Genomic DNA, 21,058 nt, shown 5'->3' on the forward strand with positions numbered 1-21,058 from the left:
CTTTCTGTCTGCCCACACTGTGATGAAACGAACCTATAAAAGCTGCGGCAAACATGAAGAATCGTTTCTGTTACCATCGTGTGTTGTGACGTTTGCTGCATTAGTGGCAACTATTGTGGATAATATTTCATATACTTGTGTTACTTATTATGCTGGCTTTAAGTGAGATGTTCATATTCACAAAGGCATGTATATACTACAGCACATACATATTTCAATTTCGAAGTAAATGTCAGAAATGAAAACCTATGGGGAATGTGAGTGATGGGTGAAAATAGACAAAAGAAGACATAAAAACAACATAAATTGTGCACTGCATGTTATATCCTTTATGAGCCATTTTGTCAAGGAGACATGGATAAAATAACAGTATTTTATGCGGTACATCTTTTGCCTGGGGCTAAAAACAAACTAATTTGCACACTGCTGCCCTTACAGTGTGCCTGTCAATATTTGAGATGTGATCATCAAAAATACATGAATTAATTTTAGAAAGTCAATACAAATGCTAATATCTCATTAGAGCTTAATTATTTATTTGATTCTTGTTGGGTTACTCTTGTCTTATGTTCCTTGTTTTAACTCATGGTTATTTATTTTGTTACATTGTAGCACCTTAATTGTAACATTGTTTCGAAAGGTACTTTATAAATAAAATGTACTTATTTACTTACTAAAAGGGAGAGAAAAGAGAATCTCCACAATGGAAGGTCTCTCCTCTGGCGGTGAAACTTAAATAAATCGGTCGGGGGGGGGGGGGGGGGGGGGGGGGGGGGGGGGAGAAGGCTGGTTTTATCTGCTTCCACGATAGGCTGATGGTTTGTTTGGCAGAGCTGAGGGGTGTCGAGGCCCAGCACATTTAATCAAACTATCAGTCCAGAGCCCTCGACTGGGGTGGGGCAGGACCTTGTCTTGTGGAGAGTCAAACTTTGGGGCCAGTGGTACCACCCTGTAATCTGTTTGTCTTCATCCATCTACCTGGCCGTAAAATGGCTTTTAATCCATCTTTGTTTCTCTCTCGACTCTCCCTCCCTCCCTCCCTCCTCTCTGCTGCCAGCCAGCTTTTCTCAGTTAATACTAAATGGCTGTATGTTCTTTCTCTCCCGGTTTCTCTCTCCATCATTCTCTCTCTCTCTCATGCTGCTACTCCCTGATTTCTTTCCATCCATCTCTCTCTCTCTCTCTCTCTCTCTCTCTCTCTCTTTCCAGCACTTAACCAAGTTCTCTCTCTCTCAATCTATTTACCTGTCCGTTACTGACTGTACACGCACGCACGCACGCACTGCACGCCTTACTCTGCTTGTCAGCATGTACTGAACAAAGTGTCTCTCCTCTCCAGGACAACACACCATGCACTCTCTCCCCATTCTGAATTGTTTCTCATCTCACATCAGCACACCCTCCGTTATGTTCCCCCGTTCTCAATCGTTCCTCATCATAAATTCTCTAACAGTACTTCTGTACTATAGAGGTATTCTGGGTATCTCTCTATTATGTCCAGGTTTCTATCCTGCAATCCAATTCCACATTATTCTCTCCGTCGCTGCACTCTGTCTCGATCTCTGCACTGTAAAATACCAAAGTCAGAATAACGTTTTCCAACATTTTAACTGAGGGTGTACAAAATGTGCCCATCTGGTTTAAGTTCAATTAACACTGAAGGGTTAGAGCGCACGTGCGTGCGTGCGTGCGTGTGTGCGTGCGTGCGTGCGTGCGTGCGTGCGTGCGTGTGTCAGACAGACAGGTTGAGTGACTGTGTGAGTGAGTTTGTGTTGGAGACAGATTGGCTGAGTTAAGAAGTCTGTGTGAATGCATGTAAGAGAAACATTAGGCCAAATAGAAGATCTAGTCTCGTATCACAACATCATAAATACTGTTTTCTAGGCGTGTATGCGGAATTGCAATTCCGTGCAATTTCCCCATGTTAGGGTGAGACCGGGTACAGTGCGTGTTATTTGGGGGGTCGCTTTGGGGCGAATTAAAAATGGGGAGAGAAGTGAAGTGAAGGAGGGAGCTTGGGGGAAGGAGACAGGAGTCAGGGCTCGGCGTGCCGCTGTGGGAGTTGACAGAGAGGCAGGTGGTGATTTACGGAGACAATTTCAAAGATAATTGTGTACATGATGTGCCGTTAGGGACGTACGTGTCACAAGGCTTATTTTTCCAATAGTTCCTCACTCTCCCATGAGGCTAGAAAGGTGAATTAACCTGACACACGTCAGGCCAGTGCTGCGAGGTTCACCTGAGAAAGTGCCTGTTAAAGAAACATACCAGTGTCAATGTCATTGTCTATTGAAAGATTTGATTAAGTACTTGATTAAGTACTCAAATGCTTTACTTCAGTAAAAGTATCAATACTGCAATTACAAGTAAATGTCCTTGAGTAAAAGTACAAAGGCATTGGCATCAGAATGTACCAAAGGCTATACTCACTTATGTAGAATGTCCCATTTCAAGTTTGTAAGTACAGTACAGCAGTACTTACAAACTTGAGTACATGTACTTGGTTACTTTACACACCACTGGAAAGAAGTGCCTGTTAGAGAAACATGCCATGCTGTCCATGTCGTCGTCTATTGAAAGATGTGATTGTCATTTGTCACTCTGTCCACCTCGTCATGGTCAAGGCACATAATGGCCTCGGACCAGACAGAGGCTAGTTCTGCTCGAGGTCTCTCACTGGCTGTTGAGGAGTTTATCCGTGCCGCTGTGACCAAAACCTTGGGTCTCTGCTCTTGTAAAGTGTCTTGAGACAGCGTGTTATTTTGCACTCTAATAAATACACAGTACATGAACATAGACAGTGTACGTGCGTTTACATCAATGGCTTTCTTTCTTTCTTTTTTTTAAATCTTTTTTTTTTGTAGCTTTTGCCTTTATTTTATATATTTTATGGAGGGACAGACAGTAGGCTGACAGGAAATGGGGAGAGAGATGGGGGGGAAGACATGCAGTAAAGGCCGTCGGGATCGGGAGTCGAACCCGCGGCACACTGCCAGACTGGATTACCAGACAAGGTGCCTGGACCACTGAGCCATGGCCCAGGCCTCGGCTTTATTTCTTGTATTAGATTTTCGGGCCGCTACGTGGCCCTGACCTCTAAACGCTGCTGATCCGACCGATATGTGTCCGAGTCATAATTATATCGGTGGGCTTTGTCAGGGTACCTGTTTTACCTGTCTGTCTGTGTCCCCTTTGTGCTCATATATGTCCCTTTTATGGCCATACATGGAGATCCCTGGTCATAGTGATGAGGCTGTGGTCCTGCCTATATATGGCCGTATCACATTTGTTTTTGGTCATGTCTAAGTCATTGCAATATGGGAACCCATTCGGTTACCCGAATAGTCAATATTGACTAAAGCTCATTGCAATGATGACTGAACTTTGACAAAAAATTTAATTGAATTGAATTTGAAAATCAAACATTTGCTGTGGAAAATGTTCGACATTCATGTTAAATTGGCTATACCATGAGTGACCACTGATACAGTCCTTTAAAGTAGCTATAAGCAATAATATGTCAAAAGTGTAATGTCCTTTTGTCCAACTTTTTTTTTGGGGTATATTTTTGACATATTATTGCTTATAGCAGCTGTAAAGTTTCTTTGCATTTAACAGTGCTAATGACATATATACGATATATGATATATGACACTACATATGCTGACCTACGTACATTTCACTGCATTTTAAAGATACTACTTTTTTAAATATGTATGTGACAAATAAAGATTGATTGATTGATTGATTGATTGATTGATTGATTGATTGATTGATTGATTGATTGCCACACATTTTACCCAGGTTGGGAGAGAGTAAGGCAGCGAGCGAGAGAGAGAGAGAGAGAGAGGGCCAAGGGTGGCGGGGGGGTTGACTGACACCTGACGGCCCGTCAGAGGTCGGAGGCCCCCCTGAGGGTGGAGTCCCATTTTAATTGAAACTGGTGAAACATACATTTATTATTATTTATTATTTATCATAAAAAACGTCACCCTAACTACTTGTCCTTGTATACTTGGCAATGACAAACAAATTTGCAAAGTGGAGTTTTTCCAAGTGCTAAGTAGTTGGTGTTGAGTACTAAAACAAACTGGAAATCTTACATTTGGAATCAGTTCAACAGGCATACTTTTATTAGTATTATAATACTTTGTAATAACCTAATTGCAAGTGTGCTAAGTATTGTAGATGTTGCTAAAAACATAATTTATTCAAAATCCTAATCCTAATATTAAATATATTATAAATGGTGTGAATATACAAAACACTGTAATACCCCTCAAGTACGCTAAACTGTTATGCTAACATTACTGCAGGGGTGGCAGTGGCTCAGGGGTAGAGTGGCCAGTAGAGCAGCTGGATGGGAACCATGATGTTATCAGTTCGATCCTGGGCTCCCCCAGAATTAGTGTCAAAGTGTCCCTTTTTTTCTTAGATTTGTTTTTTGTGCCTTTATTATTGATAGTTACAGTGAAGATGGACAGGAAAGAGGGAGAGAGAGAAGGGGAGAGGCAAGGTCGTCATGAACGGGACTCGAACACGCAATGCCTATATGTGGCATGCGCCTGGACCACTAGGCCAGCGGGCGCGTGTCGAAGTGTCCTTGAGCAAGACGCTGAACCCCAAATTGCTCCTGATGTGCAGGTTGGTGCCTTGCATGGTTTCCTCCACCATCGGTGTATATGAATGTCATGTGATGATCTAAAATGAAATGGTGTGTTCAAAAGATTAAGCCTAAATCAGACTTTGCTGTCAAAATGAAGACTAAAGGGCAGTAAAGGCCATTTCATACTCCAGTTTTAGGTGATAAGGTGACCACCGAAACAATGGTTAGTAAAAACAAGAGAGATGTGTTTGGGTTTGAGTTGCTTTACCACCGCGGTGTGACGTCCTATTTCCAGTTTTATCACCTAAAACTGGGACTAAAACTGAAATGGCGTGTTATGCAAAAAGACTAAGACTAGATTTGAATTTAACTGAATTTGCTGTCAAAATGATCACTGGTCGGTCCTGTGTGTGTGTGTGTGTGCGTGCGTGCGTGCGTGCGTGCGTGCGTGCGTGCGTGCGTGCGTGAATGGGTGAATGTAATGCACAATCTGTGTAAAGCGCCTTGGATAAAGGTGCTATATAAATGCACCATTTTCCATTTACTGCACTAATCTCAAAATGGACTGAAAAGCCATATAGCTTAAGTGTTGTCGATTAACGGGTCAGGTTCATATTTATTTACGATCATCCTTGGCATGATAAGAGGGTAGTCCGTCACAGTTCAGTTCAGTCCCTGAGTTTCACACAGATGGGCGTGGTTTTATCTTTTTAGAAATTGCACATAACGTACAGTATGTGCAATTTCCTGTGTGTGTACTGTAAATAAAAACGACTAGCCAATAACGTCTGCATCTCGAAATGTGAATGTGAACCTTGAAAGAGGACAAAGTTAGGACACACGCACGCCACACACACACGCACACAATTCATATCAAACTGAAATGCCAACAACCTCGGTTTCCTCCATTTCACAGCTTCCCTGAAAGGTTTCTTTTTTCAAATCATCATCATAATTTTTCGACCGCGGTCGAAATCATGGATTTCACAATGCCACGGCAGACTTTCCGGTCCTTCATTGCCATCCCCAGTTCCATGCTTACTGATGCATGTGTCCCTAGCGATGACATCAGGGACAGTTTTCTACCTCTGGTCTGCTTTGAGGCAGGATTCCAGAGAAGAAGGGAGAGATATAACCTCATGATCAGCTCTGTAGCAGTGGCCGGCAAACTGGGTTCTTCTGGATCGGACTAGTGAAGAAACACAGGGAAGGTTGCCGTATATTAGAGAAGTCGATGGGTGCTCTGCAGCTCTTCCAAGAGAGATTTTGCGCTCTCATCAGAAGGCCATGAGAGCCGTTTATCTTTATCAAATTTTCAAGTTTTTCAAATATCAGCACATATCAACAGTGAAATACTGTAAGTCAAAGAAACAGCAACACCGGAACACAGAGTTAGCTTTTACTATGTTTAATTCAGCAAAAAGAACTCGCAAGGAGGAGCATATGGCCAGTGGCGGTGCGCTAACCGGCTGAGCCACCAGGCGCCCCATGCATGACAGCTTCTTAAACTGTTGGCCAGACGAGACTTTCGTCAAGGGATGTCAAACACTCACACATGCGCACATACACACACACGCACAGTAGTCGCGCACACACACACACACACACACACACACACACACACACACACACACACACACACACACACACACACACACACACACACACACACACACACACACACACACACACACACACACACACACACACACACACACACACACACACACACACACACACACACACACACACACACACACACCTCCCTCTTCCTCCCCCGCTCCCCAGGAGCAGAGCTCACTGCCAAAAAAATTCACTGAGTCTGTCTAAAAGCAGCTGCGCACAGTTTGCAGATAAATTATTTCATTTTGGGTTCACAGTGTAGCGTAATGGTTCAATGTGTGCATGTGCGTGTGTGTGTGTGCGTGTGTGTGTGCGTGTGCGTGTGCGTGTGCGTGTGTGTGTGCGAGTGTGTGTGTGTGTGCGTGTGCGTGTGCGTGTGCGTGCGTGTGCGTGTGCGTGTGTGTGTGTGTGTGTGTGTGTGTGTGTGCGTGTGTGTGTGTAAAGCTTAATTTATGTACCATTGTACAATGATGTCACAGATTGTAAATGTACAAGTCTTATCGGTACACTGCCGCGGATGTTATCGACAGTTGCTGCCATTTCCGTTCACAAAAATACATTTTAAAATATCTTTAGAGCTTATTTTTTTATTTACTTTTCTGCATGCTAAGCAACACGCTATATAATATGCTTAGATGATTTTTATATTTGGATAAATGTACGCGACTGTGAAGACGAAACGGAAGTTGGGAGGAGGCTCCACTTCCGCTTTATATTTTACTCATGATAGAGCTTCCGTTGCTCCAGAGTCAGTGTTTCCACACCTAAGCCCGGCCGACAGCCGTGCACGTCTTACGCTGTCCGCATCTTATTTTCCGAGTTTTTAGACAGCTGGTGGATGGAAATTAAGCTCCACCTCCGCGGACGACTTGCGCGGAGGAGAGCGTTTCCGGGAATCTGGCCGACGCGCAAGTCGTCCGCGGAGGTGGAGCTTAATTTCCATCCACCAGCTGTCTAAAAACCCGGAAAAAGAAGCTGCGCACAGCCGAGAACGTGCGCGGCTCTTTAGTAAGTCTGGCAGCACCTAGTGTATGATGGAAGCATTTGGAAATTGCAAGAGGCAACAGTCTGGCAATGCGAGACTAGATCTACCCCAGCAGAGCTGTACCCTTCTGGGTAGATCTGCTATTTTGACCATGTGACACCATCCTACAGCAACGTATGGAATAGGTTTTAAGTGGTTAAATCTGACACAAAGTGTGCCTCCAGGCAGGGGCCGCAGGGCCAAATGTTATTGGTATTGAGAATTGCATTAGCTATGCCAATTAGCTAGTAGTGACTGTGAATAATGTGGACTGTGTCTCGTTGCACCATGCAGCGCCAGCCGGAATGAGATTGATTCATTGTTAGGGGAGAAGGGACCTGCTAAAAGACACCTAAAGCCAATTGAAACCTTGTCATATGACCGTGTCACTATAGCCAAAAAATAAATACAAAAAAAACAAAAAAAACAATCGTCTTGTAGGCCTATTTGGAAACCATGCAGCTAGCCATGAGGAGAGAACTAGACTACAATTACAATTTACAATTAAGGCATTTAGCAGACGCTCTTAATCCAGAGCGACTTACATTAAGCAATAACAAAAGCATGGCATACATCACATATATAAAAAGTAGTTATCATGAATCATGCGTAAACTAAGAACGTAACAGTGGAGTATCTATGTAAAATATACATACTATACTATATAATATATTATACATGTGTACTATAAAGTGCTATGACTACATAAAGTGCAATTCTAGAGCTGTCTACGTAACAACTAGACTACTGTATATCACCACAGCATCACGGACATATTCTAGCACAAACACACACGTGCTAGAACATGTATACTGTAGGCCTACTGTACAAGCCACAGAGTAATGGTCATCCTAAAAGTGCTTGTTGCTACAGTAGGCCTACATCGAGTCTGAATGTATGTGTAATTAGTGCTGCAGTGGCCACTGCAATGTACATTTCCTTCCCTTCATGTTGTTAAACAGCCTATATGTGCATGCTGCTCATAACGGACACCACCATCCCCTTAACAGCCCCTCTGCAAACCATATAGTCAATCGAGGCCAAATGGCAACTGCTCCACTTCAGCAGTGGTAAAAAAAAGCAGAGGTATAAGAAGAAGCCATTACGGGCCAAGTTCTCAGCCTAATTAGCTGCAGATAAGTGGCTACTGGGCCCCACATCAGACACTTGTCATATGTCTTATTCATATATAATTGCTGCAACACGGCTGGATTATCCCTCATTCTCACGTTGTTAGGCTCCATTAATCTCACTCCACGAATGAAACGAATGCTCTATACCCCTTCATTCTCTGCCACTCAAATGACACAAGTCATTAGTACCGTACTAGGGTGACCAGATGTCCCTCTTTGTGTGGGACAGTCCCCTCATTTCCAAGACTTTTCAGGCGTCCCACAAATTGAGACCCTGTCCCACATTGTGACTGACAGGTAATTGTATCAGTGTTCAAATGCCCTAATAGTTAGTCCCCTAATAGTTGGACTTCTGTTGTAAAGCGCTCTCATTGTCTCTTCCTGCAAGATGTACGATGTACGCCTGTTAAAATAGCATAAAAATAAAAATAAAGCATGATTTTAAAACAAAATGTGAGACACCAGAGGAGTTTATAAATGATAGCCAATAGGCCTATGGTCGAATATGACATCAAGGCATTTAATAGCAACTCAAGTAGTAAGTTGCTAACCCGGTACTCCACTTCTGTCCCTCAAATGAACAGTTTGGATCTGGTCACCCTATTAGTACGTGATGATGTATGGATGGATGGGCATTGAAGAAAACTCACGACATACTGTACTGTACACAATGTTTGTAAGACCTGGTTTATCCTTAGTTGCAGGTCATGCACCGGAAAATAGCAGATCTACAAGCCCCACGTGTTGCGATGCGGCATAGTATACAGTTGGAGGCCATCGATATTGTCCTTTTCTTTTTGCTGAGGTTTGCGTGATCTGCGCAAAAGGACAGTTAACCCATTTTGGGCGGGAACCCCTTTTGGTGTTTTAAACATTATGTTATAATTTAGCTATTGAAAAATAGCAGATCTACAAGCTCATAGCGCGCCACCGAGTGGCGCGCTACGAGCTTGTAGGTCTGCTATTTTTGAAAAATCGTGAAAATATTTATTTCAGAAAACTGGAGGATTTAGAAGGATTTTTTAAAATGTTGAGGTCAGGCCTAAATGGGTCAAATGATAAGGGACAATATCGGTGGCACCCAACTGTACCAAGTACTATAAATCCGTCTGGGGTTTCAGGATGCAGTATGCAGCGTATCCAGACAGACACTGACCGCTCTCTCTCTCTCACAGACGAAGAGTGATGAGTGCTTTGATTGTAAAAAGGGTATCGTTAAAACGACGATTCATCATCGTTTTAACGATGTGTTGAGGTGCCGCTGTTGTTCTATGTTAGGTCTGGGTCACCCTGACTCAATAAAACACGTCTGGGTTTCTGAGGCTACCCTGACTCTGACACATAGAGTCCACTCATATACAGAGAGAGACAGTAGGGTTATCTGAAGATTTAGAGAGAAAGTGGGGGAGAGGAAGAAAAGAGAAAGAGATAACAGAAAGAGAAAAGAGAGAGATAAACAGAGAGAGAGAGAGAGAGAGATACCATCTCCCTCCCTCTTGTGCGTGCGTGCGTGCGTGCGTGCGTGCGTGCGTGCGTGCGCGCGCGCGTGCGTGCGTGCTGCGTGCGTGCGTGCGTGTGTGCGTGCGTGCGAGAGAGAGAGAGAGAGAATAGCTATATCTATAGGATCTGCGAGTCCTGTGGGCACAAAGGATTATTGAGCAGCCCAATAGCCAGGTGGTTAGGGCACACATACTGTACAGTACCAATGGATGCAAGTCCCTGATCCCCTGATCGGTCCCTGGTCCCCTGTTCGGTGAGTCCCCTATAGTTCGATTACCAGTCCGCCGGACCATTGGCTGAATATCATCCCCAAACCCCCACCCTCTCTGTGTTTCCTGTCTCTCTCCACGGTCACTGATAATAAGGACAAACAACACCCGATGGAGTAGCGGACTGTGTTTGTGACGATGCAGAATTAAACGTGTCCGAGGTGTCTCAAAGGCAAAGCCCTGCATATGGCCTCAAGGCTCCTTTCTTATTTGATTGTATTTCATTAGGCTGACCTGAACGATCGGACAAAACTAAATGTGTTCCATTTCATTTGTAATAAATATCCCCTTGTAGTTGGTGATCACTATACTGTTATACTAGTGTATACTGTATACTATCTACAGTATACGTGCATACCTGCATATACTGTGTCTGTAATATCATATGCATCTACCGTATATCCAGATACAAATGTCCCCATCTTTCTGCACATTTACCCATTGCTACTAAACATGTCTATAGAGCGTCGCAGTCCCGCCTCCTACCCTGGACCAGGAAATGAAACCCAATGCATTATTCTCATAGACATTTCTTAAAGTATTTATTTAAAGACGGTTACGCCGCGGACAAAGCCAACTCGAGTCGTGACAACTCATGACAACACAAACAATATTTTGGACCAAACAAATAATTAGAAAGAAGAAAAAAACGGAAGGTTACAACACTTTTTTTGTTGTTTTTCTTCTTTGTAATTATTTGTTTGGTCCAAAATATTGTTTGTGTTGTCATGAGTTGTCACGACTCGAGTTGGCTTTGTCCGCAGCGTAACCGTCTTTAAATAAATACTTTAAGAAATGTCTATGAGAATAATGCATTGGGTTTCATTTCCTGGTCCAGGGTAGGAGGCGGGACTGCGACGCTCTATATACCTTTTACAATGTATAGGCCTATATTATTGCCAAATGGTTTATATTTATTCTTCCCCTTTTCTCTTATCATCCAGTATCCAGTAAGGTTATGATCATCGTCTTGTTATATAGTATTGCATTTTGCCAAACTAGTAAAACAAATAAAGCCCTCTTGAATCTTGATTATAATTTCTATAGTATCCACTGTGAAGTCGCCGGGAAAGGGCTAGCAGCTCATACATACACACAGGGACATGCAGAGAGTGTTAGAGGGGCAGGGGCTGAAATCCCGTAAGAGGGCACTTTTGGACAAAAATAGCGGATCTACAAGCTCTCAACGCGTCGCGCTGCGACGCGTTGAGAGCTTGTAGATCGGCTATTTTCGGGGCGCAACCATAGAGTATATAAAGGATAGAGACCGAACTGGAGCACTAGCCCCGCCCCCAAGCTATTCATTTCGATGAAGTTGCTCAGTGGCGTTTTGAAGCACCCGGAAGACTGCCGGAAGTACCTCCTCCGGACCTCAAATTTGAGGTCCGGGGTGACGTATGGGTGACGTAGGGAGTGATGGTCCTACGTGTCCGTGCACGGGTCCGCCTGCAGTCCTTCCTCTTACCACTAGGGCCCAGAGCTTCAACGTTGGAGCGCCTCACTGGCCCCTTGGGCGCAACCCAGCACTCTTTAGCTAGTGGAGATGCGGTGTACGACATGGATTTCTAAACAAATTTGTTCAACGTAAAATGCTGCGTTCCAAGTTCATTCTCCTGAACGCTGCCTTCCGGCATGGCATGGAAAGGAGTGGCATTTGCATTTCGTCCACCATAGTAAAGGTTTGCATTCATCCGTGGTCTGGAGAGGGCAGTTGTTTTACAGACGGGTAAAAGGGCAAGGGCTGAAGCCCCCTTTGATGTCTATGTGTGCACGTCCCTGCTTACACACCCCTAGAAAGTGTGCTGCTTCATCAAGACCCCCCCCCCCCCCCCCCCCCTCTCTAAATGCCACTGGCCTCAGCTGGATAACGTTCAGCTCTATGATCCTGAAACGGAAATCAAAGGGCTCATTAGAGATGGGATTAAAAGGAATTTCCGGGACATTAGAGGCCGACAGTTTTGTACTAGAAACCAATCTTGTACAAAAAGACAAGAGTGGTTTCACAGCTGTGGAAACTCTGACGGAGAGCTTCTCCCCAGTCCACCATGATTCCAAAAGGATTGCAACACTGCCCCCTTGTGTTCACATGGAGAAGTTGGTATACTTTAATCGGTAAGAGGGAGGCGAACATCTGCCAGAGCGGAAATTAACTTGATCATCCCCAGTGATAAGATGGGAATCCAAATCATTTATTTTATCGATAACGTTTTGGCAGCCAGAACAGTTTTTAGAAGAAGATTAAGAGAGGGGAAAACGCTCCTCTGCGAGTCTGGTATAATTACTTTCCACAAGCTCCAAGTTCAGTGGCGTGCACAGACATTTAGAGGGGCAGGTGCTCAAATGAAAAAAGGGCACCTTGTGCAGCGCGTGGAACCTGACGGTTGCCTTAATAGTGAGATTTATAGATTTTGGGGCATATTAGTTGCGTGCAATGTTTTTCATTTTGAGCGAAAGTATTTCAACCTCACTAAAGAGGTTCATCAGTAGATTCGAGCTCAGTGCTTGCAATCATGTGGTGGAAAGTAACTAAGTACATTTACTTAAGTACTGTACTTAAGTACAGGTAGTTTTACTTTACTGGAGTATTTCAAAATTGCAGTACTTTTACTTCTACTCCACTACATTTCAGAGGCAAATATTGTACTTTTACAACAACAACATACATTAACCACTTCAGCCCTATACATTTCGACCATTTGAAAATAGCCGATCTACAAGCGACACATTTCAAAAGATTGCTATACATTTAAAAACGTTAAATGGGACATTCTGCAGTAATTGATACTTTTACATAAGTAAGAAATGCGAGGACCTTTTCCACCACTGCTTGCAATATACGGCTATGTTTTGCATCACAAAGGGCACATTACAATTAAACTGGAAATGGAGAATAAAATGCCAAAGAATTAACAGCAGGGAAGCTTGCAGTCAAGCAGCATTCATATTTAATGATGTGGTGATGTCACCTCCTAGAGCAGTAGTTTTCAAACAGTGGTCCTTGAGGGGGTTCCAGGTGGTCCCCATGCTAAATGATAGAGAGCTGGTAACCAAATGGACCCCCATAGATCCCATACAATGAAACCAAACGGAGCCTTACAGGTCCATTTGGTTTCATTTTATGCTCTCAAGAGTTACATTTTTGTTAAACAACTGCAAAGTCAAAGTCAAAGTAAAAGTCATACGATTTGTCACACACGTTACCGCAGTGAAATTTGTTCTCCGCATTTGACCCATCTCTTGGGAGCGGTGAGCCGCAGCCAAGGAGCGGTGAGCTGCAGCGTGCGCCGCGCTCGGGAATCATTTGATTAGTAGATTTGACCCCCAATCCAACCCTTTGATGCTGAGTGCCAAGCAGGGAGGCATTGGGTCCCATTTTTACAGTCTTTGGTATGACCCGGCCGTTACTTAATTTACAAGAAGTCTACACAATTAGAGAATGTAGAATCATTGATATTTCGATCGACATTTGCCAACAGCATGCAGGAATTGTGGACACAATCTTATCCAACTACAACAAAATATCCTTTAGTTTTGGGTCTGAGAGGCATCAAATCTGTCATCAAATGGTGGTCCGACGTGGCTCAAATGCTGAATAAATAATGGACCTTGATGTGAAAAGGGTTGAAAAGTACTGTCCTAGAGGAAAAGCACTGTCCTAGAAGAAAAGTAAAACTTTGTTTTGCTCGCCATCTTCAAAACGGAGACAATGTAATGACAAGCAGTTTATCACGAGTCAACACTCTGAGAGCAAATGGATCAAACCCTATTTTCATCTTATTGTCATCTGACCCTCTGGATGGGAGATACTGATTGGTCACCCACGCTGACAATGCTGCTGTCTACATGAAACTGGAACTGAAATGAAAGGTCCAAAAGTTCTGTAGCTGGCTTCATACTGCGTTATGGCCTCTTTTTATAGATCCAAATGGTTTCAGATGCAACCTTTCCGGGGTCATAATATGATACAAAGCATTTTGTAAATGAATGAACCATTTGAAGGACAAGCACAGCACTCTGGAACCTTTTTGGTTCCATAATCTTTTTTTTGTAAGACTGATCCATTCTGCGGGGGAAAAAGGGCTGAGTCTCTTTGAAACATACTACATACGATGTAGCTGTTTTCTGACAAACTGGGTAATACACCACTATGGGATAAAATATAGAATATGTTACTAAGAATAAACCAACATTTTGCAACGGCAATTGAAATCAATCATTAAATAACCATATGTGCGTGCGTGCGTGCGTGCGTGCGTGCGTGCGTGCGTGCGTGCGTGCGTGCGTCTTTAATCAATCGGTCTGTCTATCTGTATCCATCCATCCATCCATCCATCTATAATGTATACGTACCACGTCAATACATCCCATAATAGGCTTGGGAATAATAACATTACTCTTTACCCTGATACAATTCCTGAGGATACAACTCCATAAAGGAAGTGCTGAACCGCGAATATTTACTGCCTCGCTGTCGGGCAGTCTGTGCGGCCAGACCTGGCATTTAATTTTCCTCTCCCTTGAAAGCATTCCCTTGCCGACTGACTGTCTGTCTGTCTGTGAGTGCGTGTGCGTGCGTGTGCGTGTGCGTGTGTGTGTGTGCGCGCGTGTGTGTCTGTGAGAGCCTGAGGGCCAGCAGGGTAAACAGACACATGCTCTTGAGGAGACAGGACGAAGGGCGAAACCGGAGCCGCCGGCCGCGCGGCCTGGCTCCGATGGTGGATGCTGAGTTTGATGGAAAGGCAAGCTGTCTAACGGGCCGAGGGAGGGGAGGGGAGGGGAGGGGAGCAGGAAGCCAGGGGGTTTGGATCGCTGCTCTGAGGGGGGCTCACATTCTGCTGCTGCCCCAGGACTGAGAAAAACTCTGTAACCAGAGCCTTAATACCTTGTCCGCAGGGCATTAACCAACCCCCAGCTATATTGAACGAGCACTGGGTAGAAACGAAACATCATTTGCAAATGTACCTGCTCACACACATACACACATGCACCGTGCGCACGCACGCACACACACGTATCCACACACACGTAACCACACGCATCCACACGTATCCGCACGCACGCATGCAGGCAGGCACGCACGCGCGGACCAGTGATAATTTTGACAGCAAATTCAGTTCAATTCTAATCTAGTCTTAGTCTTTTTGAATAACACGCCATTTCAGTTTTAGCCCTATTTCCAGTTTTAGGTGAAGGTGACCACTGAAACCTACAACAATGACGTCACGCCGCGGTGGTAAAGAAACTCAAACCCAAACACATCTCTCTTGTTTTTACTAACCATCGTTTCGGTGGTCACCTTATCACCTAAAACTAAAAGAAAAGTATGAATTGACCTTTACTGCCCTTTAGTCTTCATTTTGACAAATTCTGATTTAGGCTTAATCTTTTGAACACACCATTTAATTTTGGTCCTATGTAGTCATCTGAAACTGTAAATTCTGAAGTCTCGTCTTAGTCGAGGAAATATCAAAATCTTTTAGTCTTTGAGTCTTAATCAACAAAATGAACACTGAGTCACGCACAGACACACAAACACATGATACGAAGAAAGAGAGATGGGGAGAGAGCGAGACCACAAAGAATGAGAGATAAATAAAACAATCAAATAGCTCTTCCCTCCCTCTATGCCCCTGATACCAACAGGCCATTATCAGTCTCATATTATAAACAGCCACCAACAAATATCACATAATAATGTTGTTATCAGTGCCTGCACGGCTGCCAAACCAACCCATTACGCATGAATGCGAAGCTGCCAGTATATCTTTAGGCCTTTAATATCTTAAAACAGGGGTTCTCAACCCGTGGGTCGCGACCCCTCAGGGGGTCGCCAAATTAGTTTGGGGGGTCCCCAAATTATTTAAAAAAAAAAAAGTTTTTTCATTTTTTTTTTCACGATTTTTCAAAAATAGCAGACCTACAAGCTCATAGCGCGCCACTCGGTGGCGCGCTATGAGCTTGTAGATCTGCTATTTTTCAATAGCTAAATTATAACATAATGCTTAAAACACCAAAAGGGGTTCCCGCCCAAAATGGTTGAGAACCCCTGTCTTAAAACATCCTTTGAATGTTCAAGTATGCCGGCAGTGGCGACCGACAACTATGGTACAAGTATGCTAATTAAATACAATTCTGAGTAGACCTGATGTCTGTTCTTTAACCCATTCTGTGCGGGAATCCCTTTTGGTGTTTTTAAGCATTACACTTTAGTGTCGTGCCGCGCTACGAGCTTGTAGATCTGCTATTTTTCGAGTGGTGCAACCACTCCCTTACGGAGCTATATGTGTGGGTGGGTGGCTGGCTGGGTGGCTGGGTGGCTGGGTGGGTGCGTCTGAGCACGAAAATAGCTTTAGTTTTTCACCACCTGTGCGCAACCTAACATACACACAAACACACACGCACATATTAACTGTATATATGGTGCTTTCGGGTGTGCCAGTACAGTACAGTGACAGTACAGTACAGTAGAGGGACCCCCACACGGTAACTCTGTCATTTCTCAACCGTTTCGGACGTGAAAAAAGTTTGAGCACCACTAGCATAGAAACATAGGGTTTTTCAGAAAACTGTCAGGATTTAGAAGGCATTTTTAGAATCGTCCTCAGGTCTAAATTGGATAACTTGAGCTCTGTTCCTTCAGTGTGTTTTTTGTATATATAACTCCGTCTCCAGCTAGTCCAGGAGCTGCCGGTTGTAGCGCTGCAGCTTGAGAAGCAATCAATGATTACATTAGTAGAGGACTGTAATAGAGAGGGGCTCAGGTTAATGGTCAAAGACTGAGTTTCATTCCTTTGGGACTAGACAGGGAAATTAAAGCTTGTCAATTATTGGGAAATGGCTCCTTAGCATGTGTGCGTGTGTGTATATATGTACACACGCACCGTACACGTACACCTGTGTTGACATTAAGCCTACCCTACACAATCAAATCCTCAGTGTTAATTGACCTCTGAGAGCGTGCAAATGGTACCAAGTTACATTTGCACATTAATGCCACTATTGTGAGGATATTTCTGTATAGAAATGCTGTGTATTATGTGTCTAAAAGGGGAAGTGCGATATCTACACGCATTTACACTTCACATTTCTTGAACGTCCTTTAGCAGTCAGTGCAGACCTGTCTATATCTGTGCAAAGGTCATGGAAATCAATAGACAGATGGTAGGATATTAATTGTCGACACAACAAACGCAATTTGTATTCCACTTGCGTCTCTCAGCTGTTGTGAATGCTCAAAGGAATGCAGCAACCAGAAAACAAGCCTACTGTGGATGTCAAGAAACCAGCTCCTATTAAATGCTCTGAGAATAACACGAATTGTTTCCTCAACAGCAGATATCTCTGCCACTTTGGATAATGAAACTTGATCTTCGATTTGGAGCTCATTTAACTGGGCAGAGTGACTAAGACAGCGGACAGCGGTCATCGTAATAAGTGTCTGAATTAGCCCTGAGTAATGAGGGCAAGCATTTTAATTTGCAATTTAGACTTTGGACACGTAAAACGTGATTACTAAGTTCAAGAGTATAAGAAAAATATAGTTTCAAAGTGCTAGCCTGGCATTAAAGCAATTTATCACAACAAACAGTGGCACAGTCTATGTTCTGTCAACTCTGAACAGCTATGCTTTCTGCTATTCCCTGATACACACAAATCAACATTTTGTCCGTCCCATATTTCCCTAGAAATGGATTTCAAATACGTCAAATTTATAAGAGTAGCACAAATTGTTACTGAACAAGTAGTATCTATAGGTTAGAATATGCAAATTAAATTGACACATAATTGAATCTATTCAAATGACAATTTAAAGTTTTTCTTTCAACCATCATTTAGCCATTAAGATTGGAGGCCCTATTCAAAAGTCTTTCTTGGCCAAGACATCAGCATCAAGAAAACATTTCCAACAATAATATTAATATACAAGAAACTATCGCACAACACACTCACAACGAAGACATCGAATAACTTCTCAGACTGATATTAAAATGAGTTTAATTTGCTAAGTGCTGAAATGGCAACGGTCCAACAACAGCACACCGCTGCTTAAGTTGAAGCCGCCCTATTGTTGGAGAATAATTTTCATGACATATGTACTATTTGTTACTGATTTATTAAAAACAGTAACAAAGGGTCTTGTTACACCCATTAAGTTCCCTAATGCCCCCTACCTCTCTGAAGTGCTCGGGGCCACACTCCAAGCCCCTGAATTCACACTGCAGCAGGATATCCTCGATGCGGTGGCGCGTGCGGTTGAAGAACTCGTCGAGGCTGAAGCGAGACCCCGGGGGCCGGTCGGGCTCCGGGGCCAGCGGGATGCCGGGCGCCATGTTGTCCTCGTAGCCCAGCAGCGGGCCCATGAAGATGAGGTCGCTGTAGCTGATCTGGGACTTCCGGAACGTGTTGAAGTTGCACATGGTGACGGCGGGGAAGGTCATGTTGTCCGCCACCCGCTCGTCCAGCATGGTGATGTGGTCGTACTGCAGGTAGTAGATCACGCGGTCCACCACCTGCATGATGAAGGCGGAGATGGCCAGGGTGACGACGATGCCCCATATGGCCTGGCGGATGCTGCACGTCTTGTCCTCCGCGAAGACGTGGTTGGCTCCGTGGAGCGAGCATCCGTCGAAGAATGCATGGAGGCTGTCCACTTCGCCGACCTCCTCCTCCTCCTCCTCCTCTTCCTCTTCGTCGCCGCCGATGCCGTCCGTCTTGTCTCCCGCCTCGCGGTAGTCCCCGTCGCCATAGCCCTTATTCACCCGCCTGTAGTGGTCCTCGAAGCCCGGTCCCCGGCCGTGCTCGTCGTCGGCCGCGAAGGAGATGGTGCACATGATCCGGACAGGCATGGTGGCGGCAGCTGGATGACGAGGCTAATAGTGTGGGTGATGTCGGTTATCAAGTCGAATGCTCAGTCCGCAGCAGTGGCTGATCCTGAACCTTGCACAGCTTTAAAGAAAACAACTGGACCGAATGTCAGGTAATTACTAATGCAATAATTCAACAGCAAAAGTAAGGATATGCTTGTTCAGAAGTGGCACCCCAAAAAATGCTTTTGGAAATCATCCATTGACGCATCGATAACTTCAACCGAGGGATGAAATAGGGATGAAATCCCAAGCTGCACGATCTAAAATAAGTGTCAAAGAAAATAGAGAACCAAAATGAAAAGTTAATTTGAGGTGCAGAGCTTAAGTCAAGACTGCATCAGCCAGTATTAAAAAAAGCTGCACAATCACTCAATCCCATCCGTTCGCATCTGTTGGAGCAGTGGTTCTAATGAGAGAAGGATATCTTCAATCTGTGATCTGTCCTTCTCTCTGTGGGGCAGATTCACCTCAGAAGTAGAAGAGGAGGCAGGGAAGGAAGGAAGGAAGGAGGAGGGAAAAGGAGGACCGCCGGACACAGAATACTCCCTCAGAGCCCAAGCTACAGGTCACCGGGCTAGGGCAGAGTTTCACCATTTACAGGAAACACAGCTTTGACGCAGAGCAAAGAGTCAGAGATCAGCAGCAGCCAATGTGCTGTGTAGAAGGGGGAAAAAAAGCACAACATTTCTGCTGAATTTGGTGTTCGGAATGAGCTCGATCTCCTCCCTTCCTCAAAAGACTTGCCTCATCGTGGTTATGTATCAAATATCAGTGGTAACTGGATGGGCATGCCTGCATGACAAAGCCATTCTTCTGTTGTGGCATGACGGAGCCTTCCCGGTACCTGCCTTTACCCTGTCGTTCATTCAACCTGTTCAGATTTCCCTGGGAGGCTACAGTAGGAATGATTCTCTTTCAATGGTATCTGGATGGATCTCTGACCAAAAGCATTGTTCTGTGCAGCCTACTCTGTTAAGCCAGCTTGCTCAGATCTCTTAACCAAAGCACTGAGGTTAGCAGAAAAGGCGGAATCAAACAGTAGGTCCAGACTCCAGAGACCATCTGATGACGAGGAATGATTGTATTATTATTATTGTGCCTACAAGATTATCCAGGAACGGCTGCAAGGAATGCTTCTGTTCCAAGTAAGCACACAATTATCCGGGATTACGTTTCAACCCTCATCAAACCCTGTACACTCAAGACATTGCCCCCGCTGCCACCCTTACAGTTGGGTGCCACCGATATTGTCCCTTATCATTTGACCCATTTAGGCCTGACCTCAAAATTTTTAAAAATCATTCTAAATCCTCCAGTTTTCTGAAATAAATATTTTCACGATTTTTCAAAAATAGCAGATCTACAAGCTCATAGCGCGCCACCAAGTGGCGCGCTATGAGCTTGTAGATCTGCTATTTTTCAATAGCTAAATTATAACAATGTTTAAAACACCAAAAGGGGTTCCCGCCCAAAATGGGTTAACTGTCCTTTTGCGCAGATCACGCAAACCTCAGCAAAAAGAAAAGGACAATATCGATGGCCTCCAACTGTAAGCACACAATTATCCGGGATTACGTTTCAACCCTCATCAAACCCTGTACACTCAAGACATTGCCCCCGCTGCCACCCTTAGATCTCTCAATATGGAGCTGACCTGTTCTGACATTCCATACTGTATGTTGATCTGACTTCATCAAACCCTGTACATTCAAGACACGCTCCATATATGGCCAGACCTCATCAAACCCTGTACACTCAAGACAGTACCGAATTCATTCCATATGTTGATCTGACCCCCCATGCCAAAGCGCCAGTGCTCACCCAGCAGTCTGCTGTCACCCAGACGGATACGTGGGCGTGACCTCGCCCTTTAGGGGCGACTTACTGGTAATCATACTGTACAGTATGTGGATATTATCAGTTATTTGTATATTTGTTATTTAAATATATATTTCATTGAATTTGTAATACTTGTATGTATTATTTGAATAATGTAAGGCAAATATGGTCCTCAGTCCACCCCCGTGCATTACACA

General features: G+C 44.2%; 1 protein-coding gene across 1 annotated transcript in view; it reads right to left on the reverse strand.

Moving 5' to 3' along the window:
* LOC306930488 (acid-sensing ion channel 1B-like) overlaps positions 1-19,001 on the reverse strand; it is a gene marked incomplete at both ends in the record, with an annotated part of 89,602 nt that extends 70,601 nt beyond the window's left edge. The window contains one exon of the mRNA XM_079511483.1: positions 18,327-19,001. Within this exon, the coding sequence (XP_079367609.1) occupies positions 18,327-19,001 (675 nt within the window). The remainder of the gene's footprint in view (positions 1-18,326) is intronic.
* Between the last annotated feature and the right edge of the window lie 2,057 nt (positions 19,002-21,058).

The sequence above is a fragment of the Electrona antarctica genome, assembly GCF_951216825.1.
Source record: "Electrona antarctica genome assembly, chromosome: 9".
Classification (NCBI taxonomy): domain Eukaryota; kingdom Metazoa; phylum Chordata; class Actinopteri; order Myctophiformes; family Myctophidae; genus Electrona; species Electrona antarctica.